The sequence below is a fragment of the Carcharodon carcharias genome, chromosome 30, assembly GCF_017639515.1.
Source record: "Carcharodon carcharias isolate sCarCar2 chromosome 30, sCarCar2.pri, whole genome shotgun sequence".
NCBI lineage: Eukaryota > Metazoa > Chordata > Chondrichthyes > Lamniformes > Lamnidae > Carcharodon > Carcharodon carcharias.
The window spans coordinates 31,757,939-31,777,606 of NC_054496.1; the positions used below are offsets into that span (position 1 = coordinate 31,757,939).

General features: G+C 42.6%; 1 protein-coding gene and 1 pseudogene across 1 annotated transcript; both read right to left on the minus strand.

Moving 5' to 3' along the window:
• Window positions 1–1,087: 1,087 nt before the first annotated feature.
• Window positions 1,088–2,654, minus strand: LOC121271239 (zona pellucida sperm-binding protein 3-like). The gene is made up of 7 exons (XM_041177063.1): window positions 2,539–2,654; window positions 2,351–2,454; window positions 2,082–2,259; window positions 1,869–1,995; window positions 1,700–1,788; window positions 1,493–1,614; window positions 1,088–1,209 (listed from the first exon to the last, which is right to left on the minus strand). Exons 1-7 carry the CDS (start codon window positions 2,652–2,654, stop codon window positions 1,088–1,090), a joined length of 858 nt encoding a protein of 285 aa, XP_041032997.1.
• A 13,242-nt stretch (window positions 2,655–15,896) lies between these two features.
• On the minus strand, window positions 15,897–18,903 carry LOC121271240 (annotated as a pseudogene).
• Window positions 18,904–19,668: the final 765 nt, after the last annotated feature.

The following is a 19,668-nucleotide window of genomic DNA, read 5'->3' on the forward strand; positions in this document are numbered from 1 at the left end:
GTTTTATATTTCAGATTTTTAAATTGAACTTAAATTCCACCACCTATAGCAAGAGCATTAGCTTGGTTCTTGAGCTGATGGTTCCAGCGATATCAACACTAGGGAACCATCAAATGCCCAAAAGTATAAGGTCCCCTGGGGTGGAAAGAAGGATTTTCAAAGTAGTATTAAATTAGTAGGACCTCATCATCTGTTTAATTCATGAACAGGAAGATTGCATTTAGATGGGAAATCTGGTGGTGTGTGCGCTTCTTGTAAAATAATTACCTCCCAGTGAATGTTCCTCTCAGACCAAGTTACTAAACTATGCTGTACTCACACCACCTTCAGTGCTTTGATCTGCAGGTTCACTATTCCCCACAATACACAAGCTTTAGTGCATAGTTTGCTCAGTGAGAATGAGTTATCACTGCCCAAAAATTAGCTTTCAAGAGCACCAGCTCGTGTCAAAAAAATCAAGTGGGTGATCAAACTAAAATAATGGTTGCAGTTGTGACCTCATACCCACTGATCACAGCAAACCTCAAACATTCCAATACTGTGTGTCCCTCTCCAGGGGGTGAACATCACCATGGAAGAGAACGAGGCAGCCTGAGTAAACACCCACACCAGCCAGGCTCAGGACCAGGTCCACAAGGAGGCACCAGACCTGCTCACTGCACCTCCCCCACCTCAGATAGTTAAAGTTAAGGAGCCAGGGGTCTGATGTAGGCAGAAACATGAGCAGCAGCCCAAAGGAGTGAAAGTTAGTGCTTCTCTCTGCCTTCAGTAAACCCATCATTCAGGAGATAAAAGCAAAATACTGCAGAAGATAGAAATGAGAAACAAAAAGAAACTGTTGGAAAAACTGAAGAGAATCATCTGGACTCAAAACATGAACCCAATTTCACTCCACAGATGCTGACAGACCTGCTGAGTTTGTCCAACAACTTTTGTTGTTGTTTCATCATTCAGGAGGCCTAGTTCTGTGCTTGGTTACACTGAAGCCAGCCAATAGTTCCATGGAGACATTTCACATGTTGAGGATGGAGACAAAATCAACACCCAGACAGAAGATCAAGGAATCACTACTTTATTGATCATTTGGTCACTGGTTGACCTGACTTTGCTTGTGTTTCCTGTACAGGAACAAGGCCAGCAATGAAGCAGAGATCAGAGAGACAGCTGTCACAGTCAGGGCCACGATCAGGACCACCTCAGACTCCACACCTACAAAGCAATGAGAAACCAATGGTTAGTGAAGGAAACACTGAGGGGACAATGGAAACCAGCAGTCGGCCAACTCACCACCTGGAGACCTCTCCTGCATTCTTCGCTCAGCCTCATTCAGGGACTCTGTTGCCAGCTTGGTCACATCAGTATCCAAAATCAGCAGGGGTCCAAGTGAGGCCTCACCCTCCCACTTCAATCCAGCTTCACTCTCTGCAACATCAAACATTCCAGTTAGAGAGGGGAAAGGGGACCTCTAACATCTAGAGGATCAATGTTCTACCAGCTTCAGGTTCAAGATCTCTCCTTCCTCTGGAACCAAACCACAAATCCCTTGTGGCACCAAAGTTACCCACATGGCAACAGACACAAATGTCAATGCTCGATTCCTCCAATGGGGTCCAGCTAAACAATAGAAACAGTCCATTAACCATGTTGTGCATCACATCCCAACACAACACATCCATGAGGGAGAGAGGGGGAAACTTACACATTGTGCACCTTCTGGAAAGTACAAGCTTTGGTCCTGGAATCCCTCTGATCCACTGGAGCAACTTCCAGATGACAGGTAATGAAAATCTGAGGGACACATTCAACACAAGTCATGATTCAGTGACTCCCTCCCAACATGGAGACCCCAATGATCAGCTTCCTCTTACCAAGGAACGGTCATCTCCAAGGAAACGGAACGCATCCAGGTCAAACCGGAGCTTGTCCAGCTCCCACTCGTCTCCTGGCGACACAAAGGTTGAAAAGGAGTCCTCAGCTTTGCTGTCCAGGAGGCAACTGAAGAAAGAGTAAAACGGGACAGGAAGTGAATCAAGTGAAGCCATTGAGATGGGAGCAGCTGGAGAAAGCAGAGAGCTCCTTACCCATTGTGGTCAATGATGCTGTATCTCGGGGTGGAGATCTTGTCTGGGCTCAATGTAGCTACACAGTGGTCAATGTAGAGCTTCAGGGGCATGTGGTTGGTCATTGAAACAGAGGCCTCAATGTGAATGAGTTCACCCAGGTAGTAGACAGTCGAAGTGCGCTCTGTAAGCCAGTCACCTGAAGTACAAGAGGACAAGGGTTAGAGACAGTGGCTGTAACTCCCAGTGAGTGACTACAGGAAATCACTCCCCATTCACCCATCACATACCATTCATTAGGCGCAGAGAGAATGACAGATGCCCTTCTCCAGACTTGGTGGAGCTGAATGGGATCCAGGTGGGTTTGATGGGGTCACTGCTCACATTGCCCTTCCTGGAAAGGCAGGGGAGTCATTTTAGGACAACGTCAGAGTCCACCAGCAGCTCAAGATCTTATTGACAGAGTAAAGATTCTCACCTAAAATAACGACACTCAATGGGAACAACAGCTCCATTCGTTCTCACAATGACAGATCCATGATACTCTGGGGTGTGGTTCAGGTGGGTGGTGTAGATGAGGAAATCTCCAATCATCTGAAAGAATCACATTAAGGAATGAAGAACTGATCTGAAATGAGAATGTTCTCCACAGGGGTTAACAATGAAGTCATCCCATCCCCTGGAAACAATTGAGAGGGGGATTGACAGGGTCAGTGTGAAGAGGCTGCTTCCCCCCAGCTGGAGAGAGTTTACTATTGGGGTGGTTATCTCAGGTCAGGCGTCAGTCATTTAAGATTGAGACAGGGAATTCCTTCATCCAGCAGATCATGTACCTTAGGAATTCTGTACTCCAGAGATGTGGGAATGCTCAGTCATTGGACACATTCAAGGCAGATGGATTTATTTTGGGACATGAAGGGAATCTAAGAATATGTTAAGAGGACAGGAACATGGAGGTTGTGTAGAAGATCAGCCAGGATCTTAATGATTGGGGGAACAGGCTTGAGGGGCCTTGTGACCTCATCTGGTTATTTGTTGCTATGCAACCTCAGCCCTTTATCCAAAGAGTGAGATCATCAGAACAAGACCAGGATCCATGAATAGGAAAGGGAGTCAACAGAAGGACAGCTTCAGTTAACAGTAAAAGGAGCCACAATCTACACAGTAATATGGAGCATGGAAATAGATCAATTTGAAACCAAGGCCCCATTTATTCCAATGACTGTGAAAGTGGGAAGTGTGGAGTTCCTCTTTCGTGCAATAAATTTCAATTCACATTTCATTTTCTTCATTTAAGAAACAACTCAATTGGATTAAACTGGACTGAAACCGAAGCCTCTGGTTGAATTGATCTGAATGAGGGGAATAGGTCTTAAAGTCCTCAAAAACAGCTAAAGGAAAAGCTTGGAGGAACCAAAAGGGTTGTTCAAAACCAATGGGGCTGATGTCACAAGTTCAGAGACACTCAGAAACCAGTTAAAGCAAAGCACAAAACAGAATAGAAAATTAATTTGTAGTTTTATAAAGCAGGAGGCAGTTTTCCATTCAATATCATTGACATCTCACCCAGTGTTGGAATGAAGAGTGGGGAACAATCTACAGCCCAAGCTTAGAGCTAGAGCTGAGGATTCCCATTACCTGCAACCTGCTGCCTCACTCATGCAGTCCATAGTCAAAGAGGACAGTGTGGTTCTGAGAGTAGATCCTGGTTGGCCCACAACCTGCTGTCCCCAAGGTCAGGTCAGCAGCTTTGATCAGGTGCCTGGTTCCAAATAAATCCAGCCGGACCCCTAGCAGCAGCTTGTCCTCTCCACACTGCACCATCACAGTCCGCAGTGGAGACACACTTCCACCCTCAGACACATGGAAATGTGAACCAAAGGGAGGCCCAGGAGGAGAGACTGTCTGAGGCACAGGTGTGGCTTTGACTCTGCTCCATGGAAACCTCTGGCCAAGAAACTGTTGCCAAGTATCAGAGCCACAAACAGCTCCAACTAACACCAGCACTGGGAACAAAGCCCTCACTACAAAATCCCCCATGATACCAAACAACTCAACCATCCCTTCAGCCACCGAGCAGCACCTTTTATACACACAAGCTGCACTCACCAGACACCAATGAGACCAGAAGCAGCAACATTGAACCAATTAACCAGCCACAATCTCCACCAATGACAGAACTCATGGATTTCTTACCAGGAGGGCCGATTTTATTCGGACCAATAGGAGTCACTCTGAGTTGCTCTGGTGTCACCTGACTGAATTCAGCTCCACAAGTTCTCATGTTGAAGGCACCAATAATCCAATCATCTCAGGTGGTTTTGTTCATTGATCCATGAGGATGAGTGGTGGGCACTGCCCACACTGACCCAGGGAGCCTGGCATTCAGACTGATAAATGGTGCGATGGGAAATGGAGACTGTCACACTGCTACAACAACAATAACAACTTGTAATTCTCTCCCAATTTTAACTTAGAGAAACAGTGTACAGAGAGCTTTACTCTGCATCTGATCCCAACTGTATCTGTCCTGGGAGTGTTCAATGTGGACAGTTTAGAGCGAGATTTATTCTGTATCTAACCCGGGCTGTAACTGTATTGGTTCATAGCATCAGTGTAGAAGGAGCTTTTCTCTGGATCTAACCCCATGCTGTACCTGTCCTGCGAGTATATTAGGGGGAAACTCAAGAGGGAGATTTACACTGTATCTAACTTGTGCTGTATGTGCCCTGTGATAGGTTCATGCTAACTCTCCGAAGAGAGAATTTTAATCTCTATCTAACTCGGTGCTATAACTGCCCCTGGGAGTGTTTGATGGGGCAGTATAGAGGGAGCTTTACACGTTATCTAACTCTGTGCTCTACGTCTCCTGGGCGTGTTTTAGGGGGACATTCTAGAGGCAGATTTAATCTTTTTGTAACTTGTGCTGTATGTGCCCTGCGATAGGTTCATGCTGACTCTCCAGCTCCTATCAGAACGTGTTCCAGTCTCCAGCACTGAGGTCATTCACCTGGATGAGAATAAAATTTACACCAGGGAAGTGGAGTAAACTCTCACTCCATGAGTGCCCCTGTTTTAGTGAATCCTCCAGCATATTTATCATCGATGGGGATTTGGGATTTGCCATTTATTTTCCAGGGCAGAATCGGACATGTCCAAGTGAGGTCCAGCACAGCTCGGGCGAAATCCCAGAGTTCCTTCTCTTTGGGTCAATTCTCTGCTGACAGTTTTCATCAATTCACCAGTGTCTCCGCGGTGTCACCCTCGAAAACCCTCACACGCACTCACGAGTGTGTCTCCCAAGGATTTTCTATTGAATCACCCCACACACATCAAGTCAACAACTCAGTAACTTGTATTCCCCACATCCACCGTAAACACTGAAGAAACTTTCTGGGTTTTGTCCAGTTGTTGTCTTGTGAAGGTTTCTGTTCTTCACATCTGGATACGGAGACTTAGTTATCAGAAAGTTGATTTTTGGTGTGAATGTAATTAAATGGCTTTATCTGACTATCTCCATCACTGATTCTTTGGACTTTGTCAATACAATGAGTGAGATCAGAAGGATGTTATATTTTATTTAATTTAATCATTAGAGATTCCTGATGTAGAATTTGTCTCCAATGCACTATTGGAACTGACAACGTGAATGGTTCTGAGTGTGAGAGTCTGTCTAAGGTCTGGAACTTTGAGTTTTTGAGGTAGCATCTGTCACTTGGTTTCAGAGTGTATTGTGTCTGACCATAGGGTGCCTATTGATACATGGACTGTATACTTACTGTGAACATTAGACTATAAGATAGTTTTTGTTACTTGTGTTATCCTTATAAACCCGTATATATCTTTAATGGTATAATTCTGGGTGAAGGGGTATTGTAATATAATTCATCTTCTATTGTTTAATAAATGTTTTATGCCTTTGTAAACAGTTCATTAGCTGACTCCTGTGACTCTGTTCAGTAGCTACTCTCTGCATATCTAAACAAAGAAATAAAAGTTAGGGTCTCTCAGGCTGGGTCCCACTCTGGGATCAGGCTGGTCCAGGGGTGACCTCAGAAAGAATCATAACACAGTTTCCTGATTTAGAATTTGACTCCACCGCATTATTGGAACTGACACTGTGAATGCTTCTGAATGTGAGGGTTTGGTTATGGTCTGGCATTTGAGTTTATGATATTGTAGATGAACTTTGCCATTGGACACGGCCTCACTAATCCCATCGTGTAGATCACAGATAAGGTCATCACCGGTTACTTCCTTGTATCACACACATCTCCCTTCCCTCTACCAACCCTCCTTTATCCCGTGTGCATTACTAGAAAATCTCAACTGTCCTCCCTTTGTCTTCCTGTTCACTATGACATTTCTGCAGTTCCCAATCAGCTCAAGCTCCTTCAATGACCCAGTCACCAATAAAACCCTTACTCTCTCTCCTGACCATTTCCACTGTTGTCAGCCTCATCTCTGCTCCCTTGAATCCAAGGAATGCCGGCTTGAAGTGCCTCGGTGTAGCAGTTGTATGGACATCAATCACCAACGCCTGGCAGTACCATCATGTACTATTATGTCCTATGCTCCTGACATTAAGATGTTTGTGTCACATTCCAAGGCCAGAGCTACTTTAGCCACAGGCGTTAATCAGTTTTGAACCTTATCACAGCAATATGACAGGTCATCTCCTGAAACTTGTCAATGGCAAACACTTGAACAACTATTTTCACAGTAGAGGACAAATTGGGATTAAAATAGATAAGTGCTTGATGGCTGGCACAGACACAATGGGCCAAAGGGCCTTTTACTATGCTTTGTAATCATGACTATGACAGAAATTAAATTCTAGGGCAGTTAAGGGGGTTCCTAAAGTTGAGGAAATTAAAGCAACTAACATCAGCTGGGAAAAATTATTGGAAAAGCTTAAGGGGCTACAAGCCAAATAATACCGTGGACCCGAAGGTCTTGATTCCTGAGTTCTGATAGGGGAACCTGCGGGGATAGTTGATCTATGGTTATGAATTTCCAAAATTCCCTAGATTCTAGAACAGTCCTAGCTGATTCCAATTAATAAATGTAGCACTGCCATTCAAGAAAGGTGGGAGAGAGAAAATCGGGAACTATACGTCAGTTAGTCTGACATCAGCTGTCAGGAATATGCAGGCATCTATTATTAACGAATTATTAACAATGCACACAATCACTCAGACTATGATCAGACAGCATCAGTGTGGTTTTACAAAAGGATGGTAGTAGTCTTTGACAAATGTAGATTTTTTTTGACAATGCCATGAGTAGTGTAGAAAAAGGGGAACCAATAGATATTGTATACTGGAATTTCCAAAAGACATTTGATACGGTGTCACACAAAAGATTCATACACAAGATAAAGGCTCCTGGAGTTGAGAGCAATATATTCGCATGGATGAAGGATTGCTTAATGGACAGGAAGCAGAGGCAGTTTATTAATGGGGTATTTTCAAGTTGACAGGTTGTAAATTTAATATTGATCTCTGTCTTGAACATACTCAATGACGAGCAACTACAGACCTCTGGGGGAGAGAATTCCAAAGATTCACCACCCTCTGAGTGAAGAAATTCCTCCTCATTTCAGTCTTAAATGGCCTTTCCCGTATTCTGAGACTGTGTCCCTGGTTCTAGACCCTCCCAGCCAGGGGAAACATCCTTCCTGCATTTTGCCTCTCGAGCCCTGTCTGAATTTATACACTTCAGTAAGATCACCTCTCATTCTTCTAAAGTCTAGAGATTGCAGGCTCAGTTTCCTCAATCTCTCCTCAGAAGACAATCCCACCATCCCCAGAATCAGTCGTAAACTTTCGATGCACTCCCTCTACTACAAGTCAATCTTTGCTTAGGTAAGGAGACTAAAGCTATGCACAATAATCCAGGTGTGGTCTCACCAAGGCCCTGTACAGCTGCAGTACAATATCTTTACTCCTGTGCTCAAATCTTTTGGAATCAAGGCTAACAAACCATTTGCCTTCCTAAATCTAGATATTAAAGATATCAAAGGAAACGGGAAGATGTGGGAAGATGAGTTTGAGGTAGAAAATCAGCCATGACATAACTGAATGACAGAGCAGGCTCGAGGGGTCAAATGGTCTACTCCTGCTTCTAATTCCTATGTTCCTATGTTCCTGGGCACTTATGGTAGGGGATAGAACAAGAATTTAAATTACTAGCTGTGAGATCTTTAAATCTTCCTGAGACAACTCATGTGCTCTGTTCAAACTTTCCCTGAAATTTGAGATGTAATCCAGGAGAATAGTTTCGGAGTTTTGTCACACCAATTTCTCATGAATCAATCTCAGTGCTCCCCTTACCTCATGACCATAATCAAGTTCAAAAGGGCTAAAACCAGGCAATGCATTAGGAGTGTCTCTAATAGCAAATAACAAGAATGATATTCCTGTATTCTGATGATGTGGATAATACTGATAGTATGGCTGTTATCATAGTTTTAAATTGTGATGTCATCTTTCCAAAGCTCCTTGTGTCTCTGGATGGTAAGCTGTTGACTTAAACTGTTTTATCCCCAAACTGTCCATTAATTCCTTAAATAGCTGTGACATGAAATTTGACTCCTGATCTGACTGAATTTCCTGAGGTAAACCATATCTTGTAAAAGATTTAGTGAATTCCTCCACAATCTTCTTGGTTGTAATGTTTCTTAAAGGTATCGCTTCGGGGAACCTGTTAGACCCACCAATTATTGTCAGTTAGTACTGATTTCCAGTTTTCCCCTGAGGGAGGGTTCCTACACAATCAGTCATGGCCATAGTAAAAGTTTCTTCAAATGCTGGTATTGGAATTAAATGTGCCGGCTTAATCAATGCTTGTGGTTTCCCTATTTCCAGACATGTGTGACATGTTCTACAGAACTTCACTACATCCATGTGCAATCCTGGCCATAAAAAAAACCTCTGTATCTTTTCCTCTGTTTTCCTAATTCCTAAATGTCACCACCCACACCTTTCATGAGCAATTCTCAACATCTCATTTCTACACCTTAATGGGTTAGCAATCTGCTGCATCTCACTCCAACTTTCATTTGCTGAGACATAATCTGGCCTCCATTTACACATTTAAATATCACCCTTAATGTAATAACATAATGGAATATATGTTGCCTCTTTTTCTGAGTAAGCAGCCTGATATAACTTTTTTAATTGCAAATCAATTTTTATGTAACCCCACTCACCTCCTTGAGTTAAACATTTCTGCTGAATTGTGCTTTCTTCCTGAACAATGTTATTAAACACAGAGCCAGCTGATTGGAATTTGACACCTTCTTCATGCCTTTGAGTTGCCTCCCCTGCTTGTTTGTTCTTGTTTCAATCTATGAGTCTGTGATTTCTTTACCACTCAAGCTGGAAACAATCCAAGATGCTCTGTCTGTAACACCTCTGTGTAAAACGCTTCTACAGGCTACTCAACTATCAGAGGTATCACACAATCTCTGATGCAGCTATATCATTATCCCAAATAATTTGAAACCTTACAAAGGGCAATGATTCCACAACTCCAACCAAAACTTCCCCTTTCTTCCATTTGCTCTTGAAATTTATCTTCCACAAGGGTGGAATGTTTAGCATCTCCACAAACCCCATTTATTATCACCTGCTCCTGCAGTAATCCCTCTCAATACAAATATCACTATCCCACAACTTTAATGATTGACTAGCCCCTGTGTCTCTTAAAATGTTAACATTTTACCTACTCCACCCTGGAAACATGGAAAGACTTTCCATTCGCACACAAAGTCTTTAACATTTTTGCAACTTGCCCCTCCGATTTCTCCTGGGCAAATTGTGAACACATTCCCACTCCTTTACCTTTCACTGAATCTTACTGCTTTACCTGTTCTCAAACAATAGTTTTCCCTGTGCCTGAACCTCAGAACCCACAGTACCTTTCTTTCCAGAACTTTTCTGCACCCCAATAATTCCAACAGATTTTCTCTGTAATTTCCAATACACTGACTTTGTTTGCCCCACTTTATTACAATGAAAACACCTCAATTTTCAAAAGTCACTCCTAAACCTCAGCACCTTCCTTTTAATTCTGAGAAAAAACTTTCTTGGAATTTCCAGCTACTGCTTCTCTTCCCTAACTACCCACTTCCTTTCACCTTCCCACTTTCTGTCCTTCTTGGATTTAAAAGGGTAAAGGAAAAAATGTTCAGCTCTGTGTACTAACTCATAATCATCAGCTTGAACTGCTTCTTTTCTTACCATTTGAACTCTCTGTTCCCCACTTGAGTTCACACTACCAAAGGAATTGAAACTTTAAATACTTCCAGATGAATTTCTTCTCTAAAGGTTGCAATGGTTGTCTCTATTTTTAACGCTGGTATCCACCAGTCAAAATTATATTGCTTTACTCTCTCAAACCACATATATAAGTTTGCCTAGCCTGTTTTCTTATATTCCTAAATTTCTGCCTGTAGGCCTCAGGAACTAACACCTATTCACTCAAAATAGCATTTTTCAACACATCATATTTCACTGATACCTCTTCAGATAGAAAAAGGCTCATCTGCTCTACAAAACAATCTGTGTTGTAACAACAATGTCCAATACTCCAGTGCCCATTTCATCATTTTCACTATCTCTCAAATGAAATAAAGAATGCTTCAACATCTTTTTTCCTTTGGAACAGCTTGTACAAATCTAATCATCTCCCCATTGGGCTTTAGGTTAAAGGCTTTTTCATCATCAGAACTCTCCTCAGAACCTCAGAACTTTTTTTGAACTTCTAACCATTTACAAATTATTCACTTTCTCTTCCCTTCTCTCTTTCCCTTGCCTCTCTTTCTTTATCCTTCTCTCTTGCCTGAAATCCCAGGTCCAGTATCCTTTCTTTCTCCAGCATTTCTGCTTGTTCCCTTTGAAATGGCCTTTTCTTTCCTTTGCTTCTAATTCAAGATTTTTTCAGTCCCTTTGATTGTTCAGGTTCCAACATCTTCATTTGTAACTCAAGTCTCACTACCTCCAGCTGTGACTCACTGGTGTCAGGTATCACTTCCAACTGTAGATGCTGTGCTGTACCTTTAATTATATCTGCTTTCTTCGCCCCTACAGGCAACACTAATTTTAACTTATCTTCCAAATCTGTTAACTTATTCTTGGATTCTTTTTGTAACACAGTCAGAGTTATATCTTCTACTCCCAGACAAGTCTTAGCAATTTCCAAAGCTATCTTGCATCCTCACCACTAACAAAAAGCTTCATCAATTCCTGAATACAAATTGCTTCTCATACTCATATCCTTAAGATTTATCAATTCTGAACGAATGAAGAAATTACAAATATTATCCTGCCAAGAGCCGCCAATTATTATGACACAGCAGTTGGTACAGGCTGAGTTGTTTAAATCACAGAGGGAAACTTGAACATAACCTTTATTTTCAACTGGTATATTTGATTTACAGCTCTGAATTCAAGAATAAGACCACTGTGCCTCCAAATGTTCTTATATCAAACTAAATTAAACATTTATTAACTTAACAATGAATTAACCAAATACACATCTACAAATTAATACCACCGTAACTTTTAAACAAATCTGCAAATTATTCACTTCCAGGTAAAGCTCCACCAAGGCAACAATAACCCATAGACTTTAAACAAACAACAAGAAAAGCATATTTGGCCTTACAAATTCAGAATGAGGTTCCTTGCAATTTGATTCCTTTGCAGACACAGTTAATGGCTTACAGGCTGGTTTGATCATAAATGTCTCTGTCTTTCACACACAAACTCTTTTCCGTTTATACCTACTGTTTTCTTTGAATGTAAATTTTCCATTGTATCACCAGGCTGTTAATGTTACATCTCCTAACAATAATATCCTTTCATTCCACCAATTTTATTAGTAAGCTGAAAATAATAAACACATTGCTTGGCATCTTCTAGCTAGGTGCATGATTTTAGTCCTGCCCTTTAATCCTTTAATCAACAAATGCAAATTTACACTTTACCTTCTCCTTATATTCATCTAATTAACATCTCAGAGTGACTGTACATCAAAGCTCCCAGACTGGCTGACATTAATCTAATGAATTTTCACACAGTCAAACACACAGACACAGGACCCCCTACAATTCCATTTTACAAGTCATTTCCAATTACATTATAGACATTAATATCTCCTCATGACATAAACTAGATAAATATCCTCTCCCAAGGATTGATGACTTGTATGCTTATCTCACTGGAGGAAAATCCTAATACGAACTGGACATGACCCATGCATCCCAACAGCTAGAGCTGGACAGCACAGAACCATTTACATGCACAAGGGCTGCAACAATATACACACCTACCCTTTGTTATATCATCTGTATGTGCAATCTTCCAAAGGACCATGGAAAGTCTATTGCAAGTACTTCCCCGGGCAGTGGTATACCTGGATGATGTCCTAATCACAGGGTCAATGGAAGTCGAACAGTTGGTCAACCTAGAAAAGATTTCAATGTGATTTTTGGAAGCTAGTGTACAACTGAAAGAAGAGAAATATGCCTTCCAAGCGACACAATTTGCTGCCTTGTGTCACCGAGCGGATGCCAAAGGAGTAGAGGAGAAAGTCAGGGAAATTGAATGGCACCCTCTCCAATCAGCGTCACTGAACTCAACTCTTTTTTGGGAACGATAAATGATTATAGTCACTTCTTGTGAAACTTGTCAACAGTGTTTGCACCTTTACATTTTCTAATCAAAAAGAACCATGTTTGGTCATGAAATGCACAACGAGAAGCACCTTCATGACAGTTAAGAAGCTATTACATACATCATGTTTACTGGTACATTATGACCCATCAAAAGAATTAATATTAACCTGTGATGCTTGATGCATCTCCTCACGGTGTGGGAGTGGTGTGGTCACACAGGATGGATGATGGTTCCGAAAAGCCAATCAGCTTTGTCTCCAGAAAACACTCTGAAGCCATGAAGGGCAATTTAGTCTGGTGTTTCCAAACTTCAAGGGGAAGAATCAGAGTAGTCAGAAATTAAATCACTGTATTCATAGTAAAGTTTGAAGATTTACTGTGGGAAATTCAGTTTTCGTGTGGAATTTTGGAAATGGACCTAGTTAGGTTCCTGGTATAATTTTCTCTGAAACTGGACCCTTGTCATTCCAAGTGGAAATGAAAGACCAGATTGTTTGAAAACATGTCGATCATCTAAGGTTTAGAGAGACATTCCAACAATCAGCTATTCCACAAGACATCTTGTACCTTTAATCCCTGAGGTGACAGATCTACCTTGAATAGACATACCCGATGTCTCTGTGCAAGTCCCAAATTCTGAACGACTACTGACGAAGGATGTCCCTGATACTGCAGTTCCTGATCATGTCGATCCAGTGGGAAAATCACAAGTGATGTTTCTAGGCAGCTCTAAATGTTTTAGAAAACCACCTTGGAGATTTAATCTTTAATCCCATCACCTATGCATATATGTATATATTGTGGATTAAAATATTCTTTGTAAACAGGAAATGTAAAGAAAACTAAAGGGGGAGGAAATTTCGTGATTGTAGATATAACCTTTCCTACAGCCTTTAGTAGTCATGTGATTGTACAGACAAATGTGTCCTAAATGCGGGTAATCCTGGGGGTGAAGCTTTCTCATTGTGGTCCTGGTTCAAGCATGTAGTTTCTATAAGAGCTAATTACATAAATCCCCTTTGAATGACTCTTTCCCTCTTACTAGTAATGACCAGAGACTGAGCCAGACTACAAGTAACCCAGAAGAGGAAATAATTGCCCCATAGCAACCCTACCAAATCCTTGGAACAGTTTAAACAGCTCAATCAGATCAGCCATCAATCTTTAAAATCAGGAAAGTTAAACATTGAACAAAATGAAGTCTGGGGATGTAAAAAATCAGTATTGAAACTCAAAGAACAGAAGGGTTATTTGATGTTTGGTTCCCAAAGTCCAGATTGAAATCCAGATGTGTGTACACCCAAGTTTCTCTTAAACTTAAGAATCACATCGCTTCCCCCCACCCCCCACCTTTGAGAGTCCAGTATTCCAACAATCTTCATTATGCTAGTTTATAATGATTGTTATAATTCTCTCAAATTCTCCTTCTTCCTCCACCATTCAGACAAAAACTCAATTTTCACTTGCTTAGTTCAAGAGTGGTTGACCTTACTCATCTGCATGGAATGATATTTGCCATTGTTTGGCCCACTCACTCAATCTCATTTGTGTCCATTTTCCTCTCGGATTGATGATTAACATCTCCTGAAAACTTGTGCAAATAGACAGTTGGATATTGAAGTCATGAATTAAGTTCAGGTACCAGATCAGATCCCTGGGAAGCAACATATGCCACATCCTGATGGTCTGATGATTCTGTCAATCACCATTTTCACTTCTCCTCCATTCTGTCTGTGAAAGATTATTGAATGCCCTCTGGAAGTCCATACACACTCATTTTTCAACCCAAATAATTTGCCAGTTTACCCCATACATAGTTAATAGTTAATTTTATAATTCAGGTCTTTCGGATGTGCAACTGTCAGTTTTCAGAATTCAATCTTACATTTTTAAAAATCTTCTCTCAGGATATGGGCTTCACTTGCAAGGCCAGCACTTGTCCTTGAGCTGAGTAACTTGCCAGGTTATTGCAGAATGCAGTTTAGTGTGAAACACATTGCTGTGGGTCTGGTGTCATACACAGACCAGGTAAAGAGGGGAGATACCCTTTCCTCAAAAGGCATCAGTGAACCAGATGGGTTTTTAATATTTCAGATTTATTAATTGACCTTCAATTCCACCACCTATAGCAAGAGCATTAGCTTGGACCTCAATGACAGGTCCAGTGATACCAAAACTAGCGAACGATTAAATGCCCAAAAGTATAAAGGATCCCTAGGGACGAAAGAAGGATTTTCAAAGCAGCATAAAATTAGTAGGATTTCATCTGTTTAATTCATGTACAGAAAGATTGTATTAAGATGGGAAATCCAGTGCACTTGAAAAATAATTACCTCCCAGTTATTCTACCTCTCAGACCATGTTACAGAACTACGCTAGTTCTCACACCACCTTCTGTGCTTGATCTGCAGGTTCACTATTCCCCACAATACACAAGCTTTAGCACATAGTTTGCTCAGTGAGAATGAGTTATCACTAACCAAAATCAATTTTGAAGACCTTTTAGCTCATATGTCACAAAAAACCTAATAGGTCATCAAACTAAAATAATGGCTGCAGTTGTGACCTCATACCCACTGATCACAGCAAACCTCAAACATTCCAATACTGTGTGTCCCTCTCCAGGGGGTGAACATCACCATGGAAGAGAACGAGGCAGCCTGAGTAAACACCCACACCAGCCAGGCTCAGGAGCAGGTCCACATGGAGGCACCAGATCTGCTCACTGCACCTCCCCCACCCCAGGTAGTTAAAGTTAAGGAGCCAGGGGTCTGATGTAGGCAGAAACATGAGCAGCAGCCCAAAGGAGTGAAAGTTAGTGCTTCTCTCTGCCTTCAGTAAACCCATCATTCAGGAGATAAAAGCAAAATACTGCAGAAGATAGAAATGAGAATCAAAAAGAAACTGTTGGAAAAACTGAAGCGAATCATCTGGACTCAAAACATGAACCCAATTTCACTCCACAGATGCTGACAGACCTGCTGAGGTTTTCCAACAACTTTTGTTGTTCCATCATTCAGGAGGCCTAGTTCTGTGCTTGGATACACTGAAGCCAGCCAATAGTTCCATGGAGACATTTCACATGTTGAGGATGGAGACAAATCAACACCCACACAGAAGATCAAGGAATCACTACTTTATTGATCATTTGGTCACTGGTTGACCTGAGTTTGCTTGTGTTTCCTGTACAGGAACAAGGCCAGCAATGAAGCAGAGATCAGAGAGACAGCTGTCACAGTCAGGGCCACGATCAGGACCACCTCAGACTCCACACCTACAAAGCAATGAGAAACCAATGGTTAGTGAAGGAAACACTGAGGGGACAATGGAAACCAGCAGTCGGCCAACTCACCACCTGGAGACCTCTCCTGCATCCTTCGCTCAGCCTCATTCAGAGACTCTGTTGCCAGCTTGGTCACATCAGTATCCAGAATGAGCAGGGGTCCAAGTGAGGCCTCACCCTCCCACTTCAATCCAGCTTCACTCTCTGCAACATCAAACATTCCAGTTAGAGAGGGGAAAGGGGGGGATCTCCAACATCAAGAGGATCAATGTCCTACCAGCTTCAGGTACAAGATCTCTCCTTCCTCTGGAACCAAACCACAACTCCCTTGTGGCACCACAGTTACCCACATGGCAACAGGCACAAATGTCAATGCTCGATTCCTCCAATGGGGTCCAGCTAAACAATAGAAACAGTCCATTAACCATGTTGTGCATCACATCCCAACACAACACATCCATGAGGGAGAGAGGGGGGGAACTTACACATTCTGCAACTTCTGGAAAGTACAAGCTTTGTTCCTGGAATCCCTCTGATCTACTGGAGCAACTTTCAGATGACAGGTAATGAAAATCTGAGGGACACATTCAACACAAGTCATGATTCAGTGACTCCCTCCCAACATGGAGACCCCAATGATCAGCTTCCTCTTACCAAGGAACGGTCATCTCCAAGGAAACGGAACGCATCCAGGTCAAACCGGAGCTTGTCCAGCTCCCGCTCGTCTCCTGGCAACACAAAGGTTGAAAAGGAGTCCTCAGCTTTGCTGTCCAGGAGGCAACTGAAGAAAGATTCAAAAGGGACAGGAAGTGAATCAAGTGAAGCCGTTGAGATGGGAGCAGCTGGAGAAAGCAGAGAGCTCCTTACCCATTGTGGTCAATGATGCTGTATCTCGGGGTGGAGTCCTTGTCTGGACTCAATGTAGCTACACAGTGGTCAATGTAGAGCTTCAGGGCATGTGGTTAGTCATTGAAACAGAGGCCTCAATGTGAATGAGTTCACCCAGGTAGTAGACAGTCGAAGTGCGCTCTGTAAGCCAGTCACCTGAAGTACAAGAGGACAAGGGTTAGAGACAGTGGCTGTAACTCCCAGTGAGTGACTACAGGAAATCACTCCCCATCCACCCATCACATACCATTCATTAGTCTCAGAGAGAATGACAGATGCCCTTCTCCAGACATGGTGGAGCTGAATGGGATCCAGGTTGGCTTGATGGGGTCACTGCTCACATTGCCCTTCCTGGAAAGGCAGGGGAGTCATTTTAGGATAACGTCAGAGACCACCAGCAGCTGTAGATCTTATTGACAAAGAGATTAAAGATTCTCACCTAAAATAACGACACTCAATGGGAACGACAGCTCCATTCGTTCTCACAATGACAGATCCATGATACTCTGGGGTGTGGTTCAGGTGGGTGGTGTAGATGAGGAAATCTCCAATCATCTGAAAGAATCACGTTAAGGAATGAAGAACTGATCTGAAATGAGAATGTTCTCCACAGGGGTTAACAATGAAGTCATCCCATCCCCTGGAAACAATTCAGAGGGGGATTGACAGGGTCAGTGTGAAGAGGCTGCTTCCCCCCAGCTGGAGAGAGTTTACTATTGGGGTGGTTATCTCAGGTCAGGCGTCAGTCATTTAAGATTGTGACAGGGAATTCCTTCATCCAGCTGATCATCTACCTTTGGAATTCTGTATTCCTGAGCATTCCCAGATCTCTATTATTGGACACATTCAAGGCAGATGGATTTATTTTGGGACATGAAGGGAATCTAAGAATATGTTAAGAGGACAGGAACATGGAGGTTGTGTAGAAGATCAGCCAGGATCTTAATGATTGGGGGAACAGGCTTGAGGGGCCATGTGACCTCATTCCGTCATTTGTTGCTATGCAACCTCAGCCCTTTATCCAAAGTGATCAGAACAAGACCAGGATCCATGAATAGGAAAGGGAGTCAACAAAAGGACAGCTTCAGTTAACAGTAAAAGGAGCCACAATTGGACAGTAATATGGAGCATGGAAATAGAACAGTTTGAAACCAAGGGCCCCAATTATTACCATGACTGGGAAAGTGAGAAGTGTGGAGTTCCTCATTAGTCCAATAAAGTTCAATTCTCATTTCATTCTCTCCATTTAAGAAAGAACTGGATTAAACTGGACTGAAACCGAAGCCTCTAGTTGGATTGATCTGAATGTGGGGAATAGGTCTAAAAATCCTCAAAAACAGCAAAAGGAAAAGCTTAGAAGGACCTAAACGGTGGTTCAAGACCAATGGGTCTGATGTCACAAGTTCAGAGACACTTAGAAACCAGTTAAAGCAAGGAAAACACAGAATAAAAAGCTAATTTGTAGTTTTATAAAGCAGGAGACAGCTATCTCCTCAATATCATTGACATCTCACGCAGTGTTGGAATGAAGAGTAGGGAACAATCTACAGCCCAAGCTTAGAGCAAGAGCTGAGGAGTCCCATTACCTGCAACCTGCTGCCGCACTCATGCAGTCCATAGTCAAAGAGGACAGTGTGGTTCTGAGAGTAGATCCTGGTTGGCCCACAACCTGCTGTCCCCAGGGTCAGGTCAGCAGCTTTGATCAGGTGCCTGGTTCCAAATAAATCCAACTGGACCCTGAGCAGCAGCTTGTCCTCTCCACACTGCACCATCACAGTCTGCAGTGGAGACACACTTCCACCTTCAGACACATGGAAATGGGAACCAAAGCGAGGCCCAGGAGGAGAGACTGTCTGAGGTACAGGGGTGGCTTTGACTCTGCTCCATGGAAACCTCTGGTCTAGAAACTGTTGCCAAGTATCAGAGCCACAAACAGCTCCAACTAACACCAGCACTGGGAACAAAGCCCTCACTACAAAATCCCCCATGATACCAAACAACTCAACCATCCCTTCAGCCACCGAGCAGCACCTTTTATACACACAAGCTGCACTCACCTGACACCAATGAGACCAGAAGCAGCAACATTGAACCAATTAACCAGCCACAATCTCCACCAATGACAGAACTCATGGATTTCTCACCAGGAGGGCCGATTTTTTTCGGACCAATAGGAGTCGCTCTGAGTTGCTGTGGTGTCACCTGACTGAATTCAGCTTCACAAGTTCTCATGTTGAAGGCACCATTAATCCAATCATCTCACGTGGTTTTGTTCATTGATCCATGAGGATGAGTGGTGGGCACTGCCCACACTGACCCAGGGAGCCTGGCATTCAGACTGATAAATGGTGCGATGGGAAATGGAGACAGTCACACTGCTACAACAACAACAACAACAACTTGTAATTCTCTCCCAATTTTAAGTTAGAGAAACAGTGTACAGAAAGCTTTACTCTGCATTAATCCCAAGCTGTATCTGTCCTGGGAGTGTTCAATGTGAAAAGTGTAGAGCAAGATGTACTCTGCATCTAATCCCAAGCTGTATCTGTCCTGGGAGTGTTCAATGTGAAAAGTGTAGAGCAAGATGTACTCTGTATCTAATCCCAAGCTGTATCTGTCCTGGGAGTGGTCAATATGGACAGTGTAGAGTGAGATCGACTCTGTATCTAACCCCATGCTGTATCTGTCCTGGGAGTGTTTGATAGGGACAGTGTACAGGGAGCTTTACTCTGTATCTAACCCCGTGCTGTACC